The sequence below is a fragment of the Typopeltis vanoorti genome, chromosome 19, assembly GCF_054136105.1.
Source record: "Typopeltis vanoorti isolate ZY-2024b chromosome 19, IOZ_Tvanoo_1.0, whole genome shotgun sequence".
NCBI lineage: Eukaryota > Metazoa > Arthropoda > Arachnida > Uropygi > Thelyphonidae > Typopeltis > Typopeltis vanoorti.
The window spans coordinates 37,298,017-37,319,959 of record NC_143567.1 but is presented as its reverse complement, the minus strand read 5'-3'; the positions used below and the strand labels follow the sequence as shown (position 1 = coordinate 37,319,959).

At 36.7% G+C, this 21,943-nt stretch overlaps 1 protein-coding gene across 1 annotated transcript in view; it reads right to left on the bottom strand.

Moving 5' to 3' along the window:
- Nucleotides 1-21,943, bottom strand: part of LOC150096002 (zinc finger-containing ubiquitin peptidase 1-like) — a 245,689-nt gene that overhangs the window by 30,217 nt on the left and 193,529 nt on the right. Inside the window, exon 6 of the mRNA XM_090409263.1 lies at nucleotides 11,847-11,974. Within this exon, the coding sequence (XP_090265389.1) occupies nucleotides 11,847-11,974 (128 nt within the window). The remainder of the gene's footprint in view (nucleotides 1-11,846; nucleotides 11,975-21,943) is intronic.

Sequence of the window (21,943 nt, the reverse complement as noted above, 5' to 3'; positions counted from 1 at the left end):
AGCTGCTGCTTCTAAGAAAAGTCTCTCTTTCTTGAATTTGCTGTGGTGGAGCATGGTGGTTTTCTTCCATGATACTCTGTGGGTGGTGTCCAAAACATGGTCAGCCAAGCCTGAATGGCCATAGTTGTGTTTAACAATGTACGACTTGTGTTCCTCCAGGCGGATGGATGCTGATCTGCCTGTCTGTCCAAAGTACGCAAGCTTACAGGAACAGGGTACTTTGTAAACTCCAGGCAGAGAGAGAGGCGGGAGCTGATCTTTCGTAGAACGGATAAGGGTAGCAAGTTTGCGGTAGGGCTTATATGCTGTGTGTAGGTTATACTTTTTTAGTATCTTGGCTATTTTTTCCGAAGTGCCTCGGATGTAGGGTATGGTGATGGCATTTTTAAAATCTTGTTGAAGAGAGGGACGGGGAATGGGGGAGGAATTGATTATTTTTTTGATACTGTGTTCGCTGTAGCCATTGGAGAGGAAAGTTCTGTGCATGTGGTTAAGCTCAGCAGTGAGGGCAGTTCCACTGGAACAAAGATTGTGGGCTCTCTTGGTAAGGGTTTTAATGATGCCATATTGTTGTGAGGGGTGGTGGTGGGAGAGTTTGTGAATGTATCTGCCTGTGTGTGTGGGTTTTCTGTATACAGTGAAGGCAAGTGTATCATTAGGCAGGTGCGTGACTAAGGTGTCTAGGAAGGGTAAACAATTGTTCTTTTCCTTTTCCATAGTAAACTGGATTCTTGGATGTAGGCTATTGAGATGACCGAGGAAGGAGTCTAACGTGTCTGGGCCATGAGGCCAAATGGAGAATACATCATCTACATATCTTAGCCAGATAGAAGGTTTGAGTGGGGCTGAGTCTATGGCTCGTTTTTCGAAATCTTCCATACAGAAATTGGCAAGAGGGGGGTGAGAGGGGGGAACCCATGGCGGTTCCTTCTATCTGCTTGTAGATTTTGTTATTCCAAGAGAAATACCCAGAGTTGATGGCAAAGGAAAAGAGATCTAAGATGTCAGAGGGGAAAACGTTTTCTAAGAGAGATAAAGTGTTAGTTAAGGGAATATTGGTAAACATTAGAAAACGTTTTCCCCTCTGACATCTTAGATCTCTTTTCCTTTGCCATCAAAGGAAAAGAGATCTAAGGGTACTGCTACTCCCTGTCCTCTCTACAGGGAGTAGATTATAACAACAGGACTCTAGCACTGATGTAGTAAGGTTTTCCCCACCAGAGGTCAGGCCAATAGTTGATGGTTGACCAAATCAATGTAACTTTAGCATACCATGTAGATTGTAGTGCAGCTTGTTTCTTTGCATATATATGTGTATACTCTGGATGATGACCTTACTGTGAAGGTCAAAACATCAAGTGATTATTTTGGTTTATATTAAACTGAAGTTTAACTCTAACACAGTAGTTGTTTCCATAATTTTTATGATGGAAAGAAGATTGTTGATTTCTAAAGACCAGAAAAGTCTGGTCTTTAGAAATCAACCAATATCTTGCAGAAAATGGTTAATGACAGCAATAGGACCAATACTTGTTTGCTTGTATTGGATCCTTTCTGGTTTTGGGATGGCAGTGACAATTGACTTAAACCAAGAATCCAGAAACTCTTCAGCTATAAGTATTCCGTTATATAGTAAGAAAAGGAGATCCACAGAAGATGTTTAATCATCTCATAATGGATGTCATTAGGATGTCTTTATAGTTCCTCCTTAATGAATGGCTGATTGTAGAAAAGTTTAGTTGCTGTTTTTCTCATTCAATATTAAAAATTCAGCAGGATATGAAGCTGTTGCTGAGATTGCTGAGATTCTAGCAAAATTTTCTCCCGAAGTGTCTACAACAGCTCTTTCAGATCAGCAACAACACATCCATTATGGTCCAAGGTAGGCAAACAGTGCATTTCATATCTACCCTTCATTTTCTGAATTTTATCCCATATAATTTTTGCATTGGTCATTTGAGTAATCAATGATGTAAATTGAATCCAAGATTATTTTTGACTTTTGAGGTCTCACATAAAGTGCTTTGGCCTGAGCACATTTAAAAGCTATTAGATTTGATTTAGTAGGATATCTACAAAATATACCCATGCTCTGTCATCACTTTTGACTGCTTGATGCTCTTCTTCTTTTTTTTTTTTTCAATATGATACTCAGTTTTATCCTGCTCAAAACTAAATGATCATTTCCAATTTCAAATCTTCTATATACTCTTGTATCATGAACCAGCATGAAGATATAACTGTCAACAATAACATAGTCAATTTCCATAGTCAGCAGAACTAGTATCCCTTTATGTCCTCCATTTCTAATAATCCTACAGGAACACAAGAAGTACATTCCCAATATCCTTTTACAGTTTAACTGCAGACTCACCAAACCTATTACTCCCATTCATCTTTTATTCTCTACTTCAGTTTTCTGGAATCATCTCCACAAATATTTCACAAAGACAATCAGCTCTTATCTCAAATAGCAAACATGATTACAACAGTCACCCACTATAAAAAACTAATGAAAGGTCCTGACCACAGCATCAGAGGAACAACACTATTGAAAAGGAAATTCCCTATACCTCACTGTTCACCAAAATGCTTCCTATTGTCCCTACAAATTTCCTTTATTGAAAGCTGCTCGTATCAAGGAGAAATTTGATTTCAGATTGAGGGAAAAATTATTCCCAGAAAATGCTATTATTATTAATCAATATTTATTTGAATTTATAATTAAATATACGGTGCTTGACCACATGAAGAAAGATTTGGGGTTCAAATCTAGTCGTGAACTAGAGGAATAGTTTCTAAGCCTTTTTTGCTGGCCTGGCTGGCCAAGTGGTCAGCATATCCACTCTCCAGCCAAAAGGTTGCTGGTTCTAATCCCACCGTGGGCATGGATGTTTGTGAATGTCTGTGAAAATACTAGGGGTGGTGATCAGTGGTAGGTGGCGTTGGTGTAGATGATGAAGGTAGTTGCAGGTGGTGGAGACGGAAAGCTGTAGAGTAGGTGCACTCCCTTGATGAGTCTTTGGACTCCCTGGAGGTGTTATGTAATAATAATAATTATTGTCATATTCCTGACAACTACCCTGAGAAATGTACAGAAGCATACAGGATGATACCACTACATGAAAAGTTTACATCATCTACTTGCTGTATCAATCCACCCAGATCTCAGTCTTCCTCTGAGTCTTTTTCCTGTCATCCTGGCAACAAACATTTGTTTTGCTAACATTTTCTCTGAATAATACTGATTTGATAATTTTCTACTATAATAATTTCCATTGATTTGTTGGTGATATCTGGTGATTTCCAGATATCACCAACAAATCAATCATTTAACCAACAAAAAAAAACTGACAGAGGATATAGAGTTTTGAAGTTACTTCAACTTTTTTTTTATCTTGAGTAATTAAGATCTTTTATAAATAAGCAAAAATACTATCGTGTTTACACCTGGCATCTAGCAAGCACAACTGGATTTTGTTCTCATTCATCAAAGCCTAATTACGACATCCAGAGAACAACAGGTGTCTTGGCTATCGAGGGTAAGATAATTAATTTGATGATACCATCCCTCCTGTTTTGCATATGAATGAAAGTATACTGAGAATAAATAAAATGAACACCGAGAGAATGAATCAGAAATATTTCGAGCCAATGAATGCTTTTAGCATGTATTTCTATATATCCCATCCTCCCTTGCATGTCAGGCTTAATGGCCTGTCATGGCCAAGTAATTGGCTTATTTCAAACCTAATTAATAATCTGATAGGGCAGTTAATCTTATCTGCATAGTGTATTACAACTGTCAATTGTGTGTTCTCCCCAGTTTGCCAGTCTTACAGAATAAAAAAACCTGAATTTCTGAGAGAGGAGGGGGAAAAAAAAACACTGTCCTCTGTATGAGACCAGATAACCCACTTTCAGCTGAAAAGCCCTGATAAAAGTTCCTCATGTTATAGATGGGATTCAAACTCAGGTCTTTCCAACCAAAAGGCATCATTGAAACTGACCGAGTTATAGGAATCGTGTGTGTGTGTGTGTGTGTGTGTGTGTGTGTGTGTGTGTGTGTGAGAGAGAGAGAGAGAGAGAGAGAACAGAAGAGTTAAACATCAAATCAAAGCAACCAAAAAATTTACCTAATTTTGGTAAAAATGAAGTTTCAGTATGCAATAGTAAGAGGCATAGGAGATTGCTTATCTTCCATACAAGCTGCTGATGGCAGTTGCCTACTGAAGGTAGGGCAAACTCCTTCAATATGTTAATGAGAATGAATCTATCATTTTCATCAAATTCCTGATTCAGGAAGCATAGAGGATATTATTCTAGTATATATTTCTTGAGAGTGGGAAGGTCACATGGTGGCTTTCATTTCTTTAGTTAGCGAAACTTACAATATTCTATAATGAAAGATATGTAAATCTCTTTTGAGAATTGTCTTTCCATTACAGTAATATATATATATATATATATATATATATATATATATATATATATATATATATATATATATATACAGGGTGTTCGGGATAAATTTGACAGTTTCGTAAGGAAAAAGAAAATCTTCTTTGTATCTATTAAATTTAATGAATTGACAAAAAAACATTACAGGCAGAGTTAATTACAATACTATCAACAAGATTTACTCAAAATAACCACCATTAGCATCGATCACAGCTTCAATTCTGCTTCGGAACCTCGAACAAGCTGATGCTACAGTCTCCCTGGGAAGGGCCGCAAAAACTGTTTTAATTTTATCCATTAACTGGGCTTTTGTATTACTGGAAGTGTGATTGGTGTCTTTTTCAACTGCGCCCCATACAAAATAATCCATGGGGTTAAGGTCTGGGGAGTTTGGAAGCCAAACATTTGGACTGGTGAAGTCGTAGAAATTTTCAGACAACCATTTTTGACTTTTCCCAGAGGTGTGGCAAGGGGCCGAATCCTGCTGCCATACATACGGCCTACCATTGGCTACCCTCGTTATCCAGGGCTTGACTACAGTTAGCAACTCCACGAACAAAGCCCGAATTCCAATGCCAGGGTTCTTCAACACCTGTTCCTGCAGATTTGCGAGGAATTCTGCTGTACGAACGCAATCAGATCGTCTGCTAGGGATCTTTCTTCTTGCTACATCCTCGTAGTCACCATTGCAAGTCTCTAGTTCATGCCTGATTGTTTTTACTGTATTCAGGGAGCATTGGGCAGCAGTCGTAATATCCTTATTTTGATGGCGGGCACGAATCATCATGATACAAGTTATTCTCTTCCATGATTCAGGTGGGTTCCAGCTATCCATCCTTTCTGACATCTTGTATATGAATGAAGAAGGGTCCAAACTTTTAAATGAAGAGAAGTGTGTGTTAATACATGTAACTTACGGAAAAATATAATTAATTATAAATATGTCAAATTTATCCCGAACACCCTGTATATATACACACACACACATACATGACAGGCTTTTTTGTGCCGAAGGTAGGCAAACTCCTTCAATATGTTAATGAGAATAAATCTATCATTTTCATCAAATTCTTGATTCAGGAAACATATAGGATTTTATACTAGTAATACAAGAAAAAAATTATATCATTATTAACTTCCTATCAACAAAAATTTTCCACCAAATTAATCTGTTATCTGTCAATATTCCTATATTATCAATGTTATATTTTATATTTCTGTCTTCTAAGGAACATTTTACTTTATTGATCCAACTAAATCTTAGTCTTCTGGGTTTTTTACCTGTCATCCTGGCAAAAAAAAAAAACATTTGTTTTGCTGATTTCGTCTCTCCCATTCTGTTTAAGTAACCATACAACCTGAGATTAATTCTGCTGACACATTGCTAAATGCTAACAATGTCAAGTTCTTGACTAAGAATAAAACTAGTTTTGTCAAAATAAAGCAATATTTCTGTTTAGCTTGATACAAAATACAAGTCTTGTATTCAGTTCTTAAGCTGAGACAGTATTAATATCATTATTTAATTTACATTTAACCTAAAATGTATGGTAACTGGGACTTAAGTTTATAAGTACTCATTGAAGAAAACTGAATTCCGTAACTCTCTCACATACAAAAGCTAAATGCATATTACAGTCTACTCTCAATGCAATGAACTTGTAGTGAATTCATTTGTTATCCACAGTTTGTTACAGAGGATGGTCTGTAAGACTATCCACTGTAACAAACTTTGGATAACAAATGAATCTCATCTCATTTAGCATGTCAAGAATGTCATGGTTTTTTTTTCAGCTGGAACATTATGGTAGTTGGTTATAGTGAGTGAATCACTATACCATTATGACAGCTGACTGTACTGTTTTCCCCCATTACAGGACTACATCAGCTAGTTATAGTTGACTAATATTTAACACAACTGTATGCATACGCATATAAAATGTATCAATCAATGTCATCATTTTCCATAAATAGGCTTTCTGTTAATAATGGCATACAGGATTTTATTATACCAGAAACATTAAAAGAAAAATTATTCGTATAAAGTTGACAACTAAAATTATATGTGATAAACCTATATGTAAAAAGGCAACATGTATTTTTTTATTTGATTTTTTTTTGTTGTTGTTGGAAATACATAAAAGATCTGGGCAGTACGACTGGTAATTGGTCAGTAGGACAATCACAAACATCCATGCCCTTGGTGGGATTTGAACATGCAGCCTCTTGGCTGGAGAGCGGATATGCTAAAAACAACAACAAACATGGATTCAACGCCTGTAAGTGTCTGATGCTATCTTGATATAATTCTTCCATTGCAATCTATTTTGTGCAAGATGACTCAATTTGTATGTAGAGTTAATGCATCATTTGACGTCATCGCCCCCATTCTTGGTCATCCTCTTTTGTTCTTTCCTTTAATCATTCCAAACAGCAAACATTTTTAATTTTCTCTCATCATGGCCAAATAGACATAGTTTTCTTTTGATTATTTTCTGTATCAGATTTTCTTTTGGTTGTATTCGTCTATAGATTTCCTCATTATTCACTTTCCGGATCCAGCTTATCCTCAAGATCTTTCTATAGCACTTCCTCTCAAATGCTAATATCCTCCTTTCAGATTCTCTCAGGCCTCACATCCATAGAGCATGCTGCTGAAAATACAGGTTTCCACAAGGCACAGTTTAATGTGCATCTTTATAGCTCGGTCCTTCCATATTCTGTCCATGGCTTTTTAGATAGCTGTTGCTCTGGCTATTCTAATTTTTACCTCTTTTTTTTTGGGGTCCAAGTCATACATCATGTGGCATCCAAAATATGTGAACTGTTCCACATTTTCCAGTTGAAATCCTTCAATGGTAACTTTGTTCAGTAACTCCTTCTGTCCAAACATCATTGTTTTAGTTTTTTCAAAATTTAAATTTAGTCCATATCTTTTTCCTTCTGTGTATAGTGTTTGCAGTGTTCTTTCCATCCTTGCTGCATCTTCTTCAATCAGGACAATGTCATCTGCAAAGCAGAGGTAGTTTATTCTCATTCCATTTATTGAAATGCCTCCACCTTCTTCCTTTGATCATCTAGTGTCCTTCCTAGATGTGTAATGAAGGTGTGTAATGGATATGCTAACCACTCTTATTTTCACGACTTCTAATGTATGGAATATTAGGAAGTTGCTAAGGAAAAACAACAGCATAGCAGGAAACTGGTCATTGCCATACCTTGGTATGGCAATGACCAGTTAAGATAGCAAACAAGTATGATAAATGGTATGTTGGCAAAACTAAACGAAAAGAAAAAGGTGCAGTTAGTTAATATCTATTAAGCATTCATGGGAAAGATGGAATTGTGAAAAAAGATAGACTGCATTTAAGTGAATTTGGTGTGAGTCAGCTAAGCAGACTGTTGCTAGAAGACAGTGCAGTGAGTAATGAGACAAAGGATCAGTGGAAGCAAGAGGCAATCTGAAAAACTGGGAGAGCAGATGGGATGGAAATGAAGTGCTTGTGGATAGAGAGAATAATATTAGTGTAAGATGAGAGTGACAGAACAGAAATGCAAGAAGAACACAGAAACTGAGAGAGTTGGGGTGGACATAGAGACAAACATGAAAAGTGGATGTTGGAAGCAGTAGTAAATGTATATATGGATGGTCAGCACAGGAATGGGATAGTCTGGGATATAAGTATAGTAGTTGAGTCTGATGAGATATGAGGAAAGTGGTGATAAAGGTGACTGGGCATGGGAAAGTGCAGAGATATCACAAATGAGGTGGTATAGGTATGTAATGAAAAAATGAAATTATTAGGTATATAACTAATCCTACCTGTAAATAAACGCAGACAGGACTGTGTTTATTTACAAATGCCAGGGGCATCAAAAGAGGCAAGAGTGATCGTGAAGTGATGAGCTGGATGGGGCTAGCCACATGAAGACTTCTGTGAGGAAAGAATATCAATGTGGAAACAGAAGCAGGTGTTTATGAAAAGCTTATACAACATCCGTGTGTGAATGTATTCCAAAGGTCAAAGGCTAAGTAACATAGGTGTCAAACTGATAAATGAAAGGATTAAGCATGAAATCTGGAAGGAGAACTGTGGAGACAGCACAAGTTGAATAACAGTAATAATCAGTTAAATGAAGAGTGCAAAGAGAAGGCCAGAAAGGTAACTCATTTGGTAAGCACAGCACAGTGCAATATGAGAATAAATTAGCAAATAAAGCAAAAAAATTCTAGACAGGGATTTCAATATGCGGTAAGTAGAAGAAAGAGTGATTATGGTGAAATGATGTTAATGGATGAAAATGGTATATTGGTAACTATTGCAGAGGACATGGTCGAGATTGGTTCAGCGAGTAATTCATCATGGAATTTCATCTTCATCAGTGTGACTGGTGTCATGAGAAACTTGAGTATATATGGAACGGAAGGAATAGTGAGAAAACAAGAAGTATATAGGGGATTAAGTAAATTTGATGCCCAATAAGGCAATAGGACTTGATAACATATTTCCATGCATCTAAGGAAATGTTCCAGGAAGTAAATGCCAACATTAACATATCTGTTAAGTCTTGCAACAGCACAAAGTCCTGAAGGAGTGGAGCTACATAGAGGATAAAACTGTTTTGCTTCATAAAAACAAAAAACAGCATTCTCTGTGATAGATAGCATGGATCTGTAAAAGGAAAATAATATTTCAACAATTTGGTTGTACCTCAACAAGGTGACAAATGCATTGGAGAAGGGAGATGCATTCTCAAAATGATTTTTTTCAAAGGATTCGAACAGATTGTTGGTAACTAAATTGGATCAGATAGGATTCGGATAGCAGATTACTGAGTTGGACAGGTCACTGACCTGCCAGATATCAGCAAGTTGTGTATGGGGCATAGCATTCTGAACGAGGAAAGTCACTAGTGATGTGCACACAGGAATGTTTTGTGCCATTACTATTTAATTAACTTATATATTAATGGTATTCAGGCAGTTTAACTGGAGATCAGCTATTTGTAGATGATGCAAAACTGGGGGAAAACAATGAGGAGCCAAGCAGATGTGACCTTACAGGAAGATGTGAATAGACCTATAGGAGTGGGCAAATGAGTGAAACTACCAGTTCAATGTTGTGTCAGATTTTGAAATTTGGTAGGATATTTTTGAAGGAGAGGGAGAGAGGAGATGAGAGCTCTGAAAGTGACAGTGGTGGAGGATATGGACCTGAAGTTTAGAGAACACAGTGCATAAGTCATCCCATCGCATTATGGCAATGAGGGAAGAGGACCATGAAATGCAGAAATAAAGATGCTATAGTTGCAATGAGCAGGGTGTTTCAAAAGGGTGTATACAACTTTACAGGAGAACAGAGAATAACTCTGAAGACATACAAAACCTGAGTGAGTGTTATAATGTAGTACAATATATCAATTTTTGGTAATGTAACTTTATTACCAAATGGCAAAACACTAGATGCCATGTCATACCATTTGAAAATGGTGACCTTCGATGGTGCAGAGCAAGCATGTTGTGTGTTTTCGTTTGAGAAAACAAAGTCTGTGACACAAGTTCAGAGGAATTTCTAGCAATAAGGTAAAGAACCTCCTAGTAGGCACACCATCTACATGTGGCACAAGAATTTTGTGAGAACAGACTGTTCTGTGCGTCATCCAAGGTCAACGAGAGGCCACGTTCTGTTGATGCTGTTGTGGAAGAAGTTTGGAAAAGTTTCCAGAAGCCCTAGAAAGTCAACCAGATAGGCACTCATCAAATTGGAATTCCACATGTAACTGTGTGGCATGTTTTACGACAGCATCTAACATTTAAGGCCCTAGAAATTTACCCTCATACAATATTTGAAGAAAGACGAAAAGAAGGATATGTCAGGAATTCTGTATGGAAATGATCAGTAGGTTAGAACAAAATGAGGACTTTTTGGACACGATCGTTTTCAGCGACAAGTGCACTTTTTACGTAAGCGGGCAAGTAAACATTTGTAACTGCAGAATTTGGGGAAGCAAAAATCCACACACCATCGTAGAACATATTTCCGGCATCCCAAAGACTAACATTTTTTATGCCATGAGCAAGAAGAAAAGTGTATGGACCCTTCATTTTATCAGAGTCTACTGTTACTGGTGGTGGTGGTATCTGGACATGCTACAAAGGTACCTAATACCACAATTAGATAATGATGACCACGATGTATGCTTACATTTCCAGTAAGACAGGATACCTCCTCATTACCTGACAGATGTAGGTTGTACCTCAACACTGTTTTTCAGACAAATGGATTGGTAGAGGGGGTGCCTGTAGCATGGCCATCGCATTCTCCCAACCTTACGCCTTGAAATTTTTTCTCATGGAGCTTTGCGAAAGGGTGAGTGTTCCACCACTATCATCCAATTTGGATGAGCTGCATTCCAGAATTACTGCTGCCATTGCTGAAGTTACGCCATATATGCTCTGCTACACGTGGCATGAAATTGATTACAGATGGGATGTCTGCATAATTACTGGAGGCAGTCATATCGAACTTTAACTTTCTGTGTTGAAACTTCAAGTGTTATGATATATTTGCATAGTAATAAAATTATTAATCTATCGCTATTTACCTTCTACTGTCATTCAAAGTATAAGGCCTTGAACAAGCCTAACATTATGGATTATAGTGTATAGATTTAGTCACCTGGTTTTCATAGAAATAAAGATATATCAGAAAGGCTCCAGAGAAGACTGGCTAAGGTGGTATTGGTCTTTTGAATGTGGAGTATGAAAACAGATTGTGAGCATGCCATTTGCAGAACCTTGTGGTGTGGTTAGGAGGGAGGAGATATGACTGAGACATATAAATCGAAAAAGGGATCAGGGAAGTATTTTTTCATAGAATGGAAGAATATTGGAGGGGTGGGGGTGTAGAACAAAAGACCATTCCCTGGTAACTGTATAAGGAGGGGGTGTAAGCAAGGGACAGGTTTTTGCATGGAGAATAGCTGGTGAGTAGAATGCATCACTGAGAGTATAGTGAATGTAGACACACTGAATGAGTCTGATTAGTATTGACTTCATGGAGGTCTGATGTTATTATTTATATTCATGTTCATAATTCTTACATTATCAATAATTAATTAATCAATTTATAGTAATTTACTTAGTGAATTCATGGCAGTAAACTGTTACAAATTCACTTTGTAATTTTTGGTATTTAAGTTATAAAGCTGCAGTTATTTAAGTCAAATATCAATAAATTTCTTGTCTTTTTCCAACTTTTAAAATATACATACACAATATTAGCATACTATAGATTTTAAAACTGTTTATGTATCAGATATATATTTAAGTTACATGATACAGAATACCAGTACATGTATTAAAAATTTCTAGTCAAACTTACCATGATGCTGAAGATAAATTGGTGGTTTAAATTCTTCATCTTTAGTAAAATAATCTTTTACCCACTGAAACATTTCTGGATGAGTACCATTAACACCAGTTGGCTGATGACAGTCAATCAGTAATGATCTTTAAAGATTCAAAGGGAGGGGAAAATGATTTTTTTTTTAAAAAAAAGCATAATGCCTGATAACACTATGCACTATATTAAAAATTTTTTAAAAAAATACAACCAAAAATTATGGTGTTCAGCATATTTGTGACTTACGACTTCCTGTATGCACATGCATTTGTGTCTCAACTTCCTTCTGAATACTTTGCTGTTGCTAAAGTGAGAGTAGACAGTCTATATTACTGCTTACATGCTTGATTGCCATGTCTATTTAACAAATGTTTTTATGATTATTCAACATTAGTGAAAGCCGAAGATAATTAAAGAAGCAAAAGAAAATGAAAAAAAGTGATGCTGGCAGGCAGTGTAATGGTACCAAAAATTACATATGAGACTGGAATATTAAAAAAAATGTTGCTGAAAAACCTGTAGAGACCAAAGACTGTGGACAGAAAGCTTTAGTTGAAATTAAACAAGAATAGCATATTTGGATTTCAGTAACACAATAGTATTTATATTTAACAAGTACCTTCATACTTCAATAAAATCAAAGGATTTACAGGATAGTATGATTATCTTGTTACGTAAAAATGGCAACAGAGATGCTATCAATAACTACAGGCCAATCAAAATGTTATCACAACTGTATAAAAATTTTATACCCATTACTTTAAATAGAATCATAGCATTCTTGGGTGATGAACAGACATATGAACAAGCAAGCTGCAAGCTTTGGAGCAAGATTTTCTAAACAGATCATATCTACACTATCACACAAGTAACAGAAAAACTAAATGAATATCAACTTCCTGCACATTTAGTATTTTTTAGATTTTTCAGAAAGACTGACTCCTTGTATCAACCAAAAATAATAAAATAGCTTAAGAGCAGATCATTCCAGTAAACTGTATCAAACTTGTTAGAAACTATACAATGAAATTTACCAGCCAGTATAAAGTTAGAACAGAAAAAAAAAGAATTTGGCACTGCAAGAGAAGTGAGGAAAGAAGATTCAGTATCATCCAAATTATTTTCTGCCATATTAGAAGACATTTTTGCCAACGTATCATGGGAAAAATATGGAATTAACGTCAATGGAATAAATCTAAATTACAGGCGGTCACCAGGTTATGGACAATCCGACTTATGGTGTTCTGTGCTTATGAAAAGGCTCCCCATAAGGATAATTAACAATCATATAATTAAATTAATAATTTGGAAACTAATTTCTTTTGCACATATAAACAAACCTGCACTTTGCCACATTATTAAAGCAGCTCTTCCCGTTATTGGAAGTCAAATTTAAGGGCCTGTATCATACTTGCCATGTTTGAAGATTGGTTCTTGAACTGTTTTATTCCTGCTGTGTAACATTATTGTTCGGAAAAGAAAATTCCATTTAAAATTTTGCTTATGCTAGACAGTGTTCCTCGACATCCAACATCTTTAGACCTTCACCCTAATGTAAAGGTTGTATTTTTACCACCAACACTACATCGTTACTACAGCCAATGGACCAGGGAGTCATTTCTGCATTTAAGGCTTATTACTTATGGTGTACATTCATTCCTGCAAGCAGTCAGGGCTATGGAAGATGATGTGATGACCTTGCGAGAGTTCTGAAAGAATTATAACATCCATGATGCAATCAAAAACATTGCTGATACTCAAGAGAAAGTGAAGCCATCAACAATTAAAGGGGTGTGGAACAAATTGTGCCCTCAATTCTATGATGATTTTCATAGCTTTACAGGAGAAGAAGACATCGGTGAAGCCAGAAAAGCTGTGGTGGATAGTGGCAATGCACTGCAATTGGACATCAATGAAAATTATGTCATTGACTTACTAGAGTCCCATTCACAAGAACTAACCAATGAAGACCTTATGGAGATAGAGAAGCAGCTGATAGAATCACAAGAACACAAAGAATCAGAAGATCCAGAGCCAAGAAAGTTTACAACAAAAGAATTAGCTGAAGTCTTTCATCTCCAGGACTGGGGTAAGGTGATACAACACTGGGAAACTCGTTGCAAAGGTGGAGCAAGATAACATCACTCCTATCTCAGTATCTCCCATAATGCAAAACACATTTCCTTGCAGTAATGTATAATGTTATGCATTAAGGGAAGGGCCACTACCTAGACTAGTTTCGACCTTCATTGAGGTCTCTTCAGTGGGAGCCTGGCCCGAGTGGAGATAGACCTCAATAAAGGTCGAAACTAGTCTGGGTAGTGGCCCTTTCCTTAATGCATAACATTATACATATCCGCAAGGAGATGTGGCTGGTAATAACTGGTAATTAGTTTACGGAATTAACGCATATAAAGTATATTAATTAAACGTAACTTTAATGAATAACTTCTATATTTCGGCAATGTCACATTGCCATCTTCAGGAACAAAGATATGATATGTGCACTCAGGAACTAACACAAAGCAAACGAGGAAGAAAGCAAGAAACTAATATTGTTCCTAAAGTCCTAATGGTGCCCTCTTGCGGGCTAATTTGGTAGTCTTGGCAGTTGGGCTGAAGTTCTCATAATGAAAGTCTCCCAAATTTGGGGCAGTTTCATGCACCCAAATTTGTTGAGGTTAGGAATGCTTTTTAGAGCTGCTGAAGATTCTTTGAATAATCTTTCGTATTTAAACTTGCTGCGATGAATTATTTTTGTTTTCTTCCAACGAATTTTATGGTGGGTATCCAAGGCATGGTCTGCCAGCCCAGAGCAGCTGTACTGGTGAAACCGGATGTAGTCTTGGTGTTCTGAAATCCTGATATTTGTTGTTCTGCCTGTTTGGCCAAAGTAGGACAATTTGCAGCTGCAAGGGACCTGGTATACACCAGGTAGGTCTAGGGGAAGTGGTTGGTCTTTGGTAGAGCGGATAAGGGATGCCAACTTTTTATATGGTCTGTAACAGGAAGTAAGGTCATATTTTTTGAGGATATTGGTTATTTTCTCAGAGGTGCCCTGGATGTAGGGGATGTTGATAGATTTGGTGTAATCTTTATTGTGGAGGGGGGTTGTGGTTTACAGGTTTTAGTATTTTTTTGGATTTTGGATATACTTTATATGCGTTGTTAATTCCGTAAACTAATTACCAGTTATGTCTAACCAACGTATAAGTCTTACTACCAGAATGCAAGAAGATGTGTTTTGCATTATGGGAGATACTGAGATAGGAGTGATGTTAGCTTGCTCCACCTTTGCAACGAGTTACCCAGTGTTGTACCACCTTACCCCAGTCCTGAAGATACTTTCAGGTACAAACTTTGTTTGCTCACACTTGGATAAAGGATTAAACTAAATTTATTATAGTCTACCCAAGTGAAAAATAAACTTTCAACATCTTTCATCTCATTAAAGCAGGATTTGCTAAGCATGAGGAGCAATATCCTAACATTCAGCAGTTTACAAAAGTTTACTGTGCAGTGAGTGAGAACATCAGCTGCTACAAGTCCATTTATGATGAAAAAAGCTGTGCAAACAACCCTAGATACCTTTTTCAAGAAACCGACTTTAGTGATAAGCTCCCCTCCTCCAGAAACAGAATCAAATCCTGATGCTCCAGCACCAGGTCCATCCTCTCTAGCACCATCTCCATCATCATCTTCCGATTAATGTTAGCCCACCTTCTTGCCTCAGTAATGCCCCTTCCAATAAGCAAGACATTGATGCAACCTTTAATATTCTTTTTTTAAAATTTCTCCTATCGCCTTCCTAAACTTTTGGTATGAGTTTGTTTTTATGTTCTGTTTGTTTGAATAAAAAGAAAGAGCACAATAGTTTCTGTAACTTATTATTACAGTACAGAGTTGTTATTATTATTATTACAGTATTACACTGTATTATTATTGTCACATATGAGCCATTATGGTATTGTTATTATTACCGCATATGAGCTGTTCATCAGGGATCCAAGTTACATACAAATCCGACTTAGACATTCTCAGCATTCGTAACCTGGGGACTGCCTGTATTCGTGTTTTGCAGACGATGCTGCTCTAATAGCAAAAAATATAAAAGCCCAGAAAATGCTAAATAATGTGGACAGAGAAAGCAGGAATAAATGTTTAAAGATTAGCATAACTAAAACAAAAATTTATGACAAATTCAGATCAAACGGAAATTAGGAAATAATCCTGTTGAAATTGTTGATGACTAAATTTACCTTGGATAATCAATTGCTGGCCCGGTTGGCCGAGTGGTTAGCATATCTACTCTCCAGCCAAAAGGCTGTGGGTTCAAATCCTTTTATGGGCATGGATGTTTGTGATTGTCTGTGAAAATACCAGTGGTGGTGTTAGGCAATAGCAGCATTGGTGTAGTTGCAGTTCATTGTAGTTGGTGGATTGAGTGGTGGAGACAGAGCTGTGGAGTAGCTGCCCTTCCCTTGATGAGTCTTTGGACTCCCTGGAGATGTGACATAATAATAATTAGTTAGCTTCATGGAAAAATATAATGAAATAATATCAGAATCACAGCAGGAAATAAAGTGGTTTGGCTATATAAAAGGTAATACGTTAAGAGATTTACCTTTTTATTTAAAAATATAGTTATTTAATATGTGCATTATTCCAGGGTTTACATACGGACCAAGTGAGATATGGGCAACAACTAACAAACAAGAAAGATTGCAACTGGTACAAAGAGTACTGGAAAGAAGAATGCTCCACATAAGAATATGCAGAAAATTGCTATGTTAGTCCAACTGGTAATAAACCAGTTGGACTAAAGACAGTGGTGGGTCTAAGGGAATACTACACTTTATGTACACTAATCCCAGGAGCACTCGAAACAAGGGGGAAGGGGGAGTTTTCAGAATTGGTTAGGCATTTGGCAATGTTCATAAGCCAAAGGTTACTGGTATTAGTGAGACATGACTGATAGAAGGTGACATAGTTAGTGAGATAGAATGTGAAGGGTATAGTGTTTTCAGGAACAATAGAGAGAAAAGAATGGGAGGGGGTGTATTATCAATTACAGCTGATGAACTACAACCAAAAAGAGTAGTAGCAGTTCAACTGCAGACCAGTGAAAATAGCACATTTAAGGCCATCTGATGTGAGACAGAGGCCACCAAAACAAAATATGAAGTTGGAAGCTTCTATAGCATGTCCTGGCAAATAAGCTCAATGAGCAGAGTATAGATAATTACATAATAGGAGACTTCAACTGTGGGAACATAGATTGAAAGGAGGAAAGGACACATGAGAGGAACGAAATGGAATTTATGTAGTTACAAGACAGCATCTGATGGAACGTAGTGGGGGTTTGAGAATGCCAGATCTAGTAACTGAATCAGAGAATTGTCAATAACCAATATGATGACATTGCCACCAATTAATAAGAGTGATCATATGGTCTTGGCCTCAGAAGTGGCTAAATATGTGGAATTTTCAGTTAAGAGGGGAGATATATGTGTGGAATTACAGGGCTAGTCAGCATGACAAACTTAGGAGACTGCTTGGATTAGTGCCATGCCGTGTGAAATTAGATGTTGATAGTGCATGGGAAGTGGTAAATGAATGTTTGAGGAAATTAAAGCAGACTGCATACCTAGAGTCAGGAGAATAAATCAAGCGGGAGTTGAATGGATGAATACTATCTTTAAGCAGGAGCTACAAAAAAAAAAAAAAAAAAAAAAAAAAAAAAAAAATGGAGGGAATTCAATGAGAAAGTGACCAGCAGGCACATGAGTAGTACAATGTACAGGCTAGAAATCCCAAGTTCTTTCGATATGTTGAAAGTAAATGGAGGAATGAATTATGGAAGAATAATTTTAATGAATGCCAGTGGTAGGGAGATAACTGAATCAGACAAAATAGTAGAATTACTAGTGAATATTTTGCAAGAGTATATCATCCAGAGGTGGAGATATTGCAGTAACAATAGAGGCAAGGGCTTATATGGAAATAGCGGTAAATGAACTGGAGGTGCATAGGATATTACAGAACCGTGATGTGAGTACAGCTATGGGATTAGATGGTATACCAGCTCGGGTTTTATGAGAAGGTGCTAGAGAATTGGCAAGTGCCTTTGATCAAGTTGTTTAAGTTTCTACTCTGGATTTGTCCCAAGAGGATTGAAAGTGGGAAAAACAGTTCCATTGCATAAAGGAAGCTCGAGACTGAGGGAGCAAATTACTGACCAATCAGCTAAGAAGTCATAGTCAAGGTATTGTAGAAGTTGGTTAAGAGCAAAACAATAGAATGAGTAGACAGAAATGGGATACTATGTGGAGGGGGGGAGGCAACATGGTTTTGTAAGTGGTATGTCATGCCTCAGTAACTTGCTCACCTTTCATAATAGTGACAGCTGAGTTGGATAAAAGTTATGAGTTTGTACTGATACTGATTGACTTTGTGAAGGCTTCATGACAGAATACCTCATGGAATTCTAATCAATAAATTGCAGCACATGGGGATGGATATAAAGTTGAAAAGCATGCCACTGGGCTCTGTTCTTTGGCCACCACTATTTAATTTGTTGAGTAGAGTAGCAGTTAATAAATTATGATAATTACAATGTTAAAATTTTGCAGGATGATTTAGATAGACTGGCAGTATGAACAAAGGAGAATGAATGTCAGTTTAATGTGGCAAAGTGTAACGTTACATATTATGGCCTATAAAGATTACCAGCTGTGTACCAGGTTGATGGACCTGTATTCTGGGAAAGTGGATAGGGAGTTAAAGCTTGGAGGACATATATAGTTAAGATTAGCAGATCAAAAGTACTATCCCACTTCAATAAAGGAGATAAATATTTAAATTTCAGCAATGAAGCAATGTTTCACAAGTTTCCTTATAAAAATGTTCCATGAAAAACATGCTCGCATAGGTTTTCAGTCTTAGTAGAGATGGCATGCTCACCAAGCCCAGAACATTCAGGCTTGTGGTACCTGATGCAAGACTTATGTTCTTTATCACATCTAGTAAACACCTGGAAAACCAATTGGAGAAAATTTGTCCTTAAGAGCTGAGAGAAAATTGGAGATTTTTCTGACAAGACAAACTGCAATAAAAAGGTTGAGAGGCTTTAAATTTTTTTGTAAGAAGTTCAAATATTCCTTTCACAAAAGGCAGCGGAAGGATACAAGTGATTTCCTCGCCAATTTTTTAATGGAATATTTTGAAAAAAAAAAAAGCTCTTGACTCAACCCCCTCCTCTCAAACCTTCTATCTGGTCAAGTCATGTGGATAATGCATTCCCCCATTTGGACTCATGGCCCAGACATGTTAGACTATTTCCTCTCTCACCACAATACTCTTCACCTAGAACCTAGTTTATTGAAAAAAGAGAATAGTAATAGTTTAGCCTTTCTAGACATCTTAGTAGAATGCCTTCCCAATGGTAACCTCTCTTTTTCAGTATACAGGAAGCCCACTCAACAGACAGATATATTCATAAACTTTCCCATCACCCTCCTTCAACAATATGGTCTCATTAAAACACTAACCAATAGAGCCTATAACCTTTGTTCCAATGACTCCTCTCTCTTACAGTAGCACTGGAAAATTATAAAACCGAAGGAAAACTCACATAAAAGACTATTAGCATAGAATTTTTGCCTGAGTATCATAGGCATTGTCAGTACAAGATCACAGAATGGCAATTAAACATTAACAGACAATTCTAAAAAGTGCCACCTAAGTAGCTTAACCATGAAAGGTCAATTTCCTAAGTTACTGAAAAAAAAATAATAAATTATATTTAAACAAAATAAAGAAAAATAAACAAATATCTTAGATGAGATTAGCTGATTTAAAAAGTACAATCTCCCACAAAAGGGATAGATATAGATCACCAGATCTGTTTACATTAGGACAGTGAAGTAAAATTTCACACATTTCTTTATGAAGTTGTTCTGTGAGGAAACGACTTTTATGAAAAAATCTAGTCTTGTCCCAATGAATTCTATGGTGTGTTCATAGCATGCTCTGCAAGTCCAAACTGTTTATGCTCATGATATTTAATATAAGATTTGTGTTCCTCTAGCCGAATAAAAGTAGATCTTCCTGTTTGTAAAAATAAGATAACCCAAAATAGCAAGGAATCTGGTAGATGCCTGGATAAATGAAAGCTGGAAGCTTGTCTTTAGGAAAATTTATACTAATAAAGTTTTTAAGTGAGTTTTTCTCCAAATTTATCATTCTTTTCAACATGCCCAATCGCAGTATTTCATTACTGAAACAAATACAGTAGACTTTAATCTTATACACCACACCTTATTTAATGGTTACAGTACCCATATTATTACAAAAATAATAATCAATCCTTCCTCCACTCCTCAACTTTCTCTTTAGAAAGATTTTGGTAATGTTATCATACCATCCCTTATGTCTGAGGTCCTTCAGATTAAAAAAAAAAAAAAAAGTTATAGAGAAATACAATCTCTGTATGGCTTTCAAGTCTCACTAAAAGTTTGCTACCCTTATGCATTCTACTAAAGATCAGCTCCCACCTCTCTCTCTGTGCCTGGAGTTGACCTACTATGGACAGACAGACAGGAAGATCAGCCAATATCTACATGGAAGGACACAAAAAATGCATCTACAGTCACGACTATGGTCAATCAGGCCTTTTATCCAATCGATTGTATGAGCTGTATTTAAATAGTTTTAAATACAGCTCATAGAATCAACTGGGAAAAGACCACCATGCTCCATTGCAGTAAATTTAGAAAAAAAAGACTATTTTTGGAATCTACAGCTGCTAATCAGAAAGCAACCTCAGAAATCAAATTTAAATAAATATGGTTGCATCAAACTTCCTAAAATATGGGAAACACTAATACTTCGAGATCCCAGTTTACATTCTAGGTCACTACCAGGTGCCCACAGAGGGCAGCCCACCTAGTTAGGGATCTAGTCTTTTATCCATGTGTTTCACTTAATTTTGTATTGCCTTTACATGTGTGTTATAAGTCTTACATTGTATTCTCCAAAGATGTCTCAGTAACAGATACAAAATATTGGAAGAATTAAATAATATCTTAAATTCTTTTTCAGTGCTGTTTCACTCCATTAAACCTCTAAGATACATTTTACCATTCTCATTCCACAGCAAATCTAACTATATACCTTTGGACACAAGCAAAGAAAAGATTTAGAGAAAGCCATGTGACTGACCTTGTCATTTTCAGGGCATATGATCATGTCAAATAGAGGCTAACTTACCATCTATCTTACTGTGTTAAGACAGGTGGTGGCTCTCTTTCTGGTCATTCAGTATACGTCATGGTTGATGGTTTGCAGTTTAATTCATAATACTACAAATCACCGAAACATGAAGAATTTTCATTTTTATGCAAATATTGTGTGAATGTGTTAACGTGTTTCCAGAATTCTCAAGAAGTTCTAACTAAATGCTGCTTTTAAACTAATTAACAAAATTTGCCAATTGTTTCCCCCTCTTGTAAACACAAATATCTCTGTCTGTTTGGCTCAGAATGGAATTGACACTAACCACCCTTTAGGCTAACTCCAGACTACTACTGCCTATGAAAACAGCTTCAAATGTAAACATTTCTTTAAGGAAATGTTTTAAAGACATACTATGTCAGTCATGCCAATTTGAATTGCAATGATTAGCTTTCTAAAACTGAAAGTCTATAAATTGTTATATCAAACCTATAAGGCTAAACATAATACTTCCTCACACGACTCCAGACCATCCCTTTCGAACATTCTCATTGATGGTGAGTAGTTCCACTTTCATGCCAGATCAAGTGTTGTCTAGAATTGGAGGAAAGACTCCAACGACTCTCATCTGCAAAGAGTACATTAACCTATGGGTGTCTTGTCCAATTTTTATGGATACAACACCACTGAAAACATGCTTTGTGATGATCTGTGGATAAAGGGACACAGATTACAGGCCTTCGGGCATATAGGCCTACTTGTTGCAGATGTCTTGCCACAGTTTGTTGAGATATCAGCATACCTGTACTTGAGTGGAGCCAACTTGCATGCTGACCTGCTGT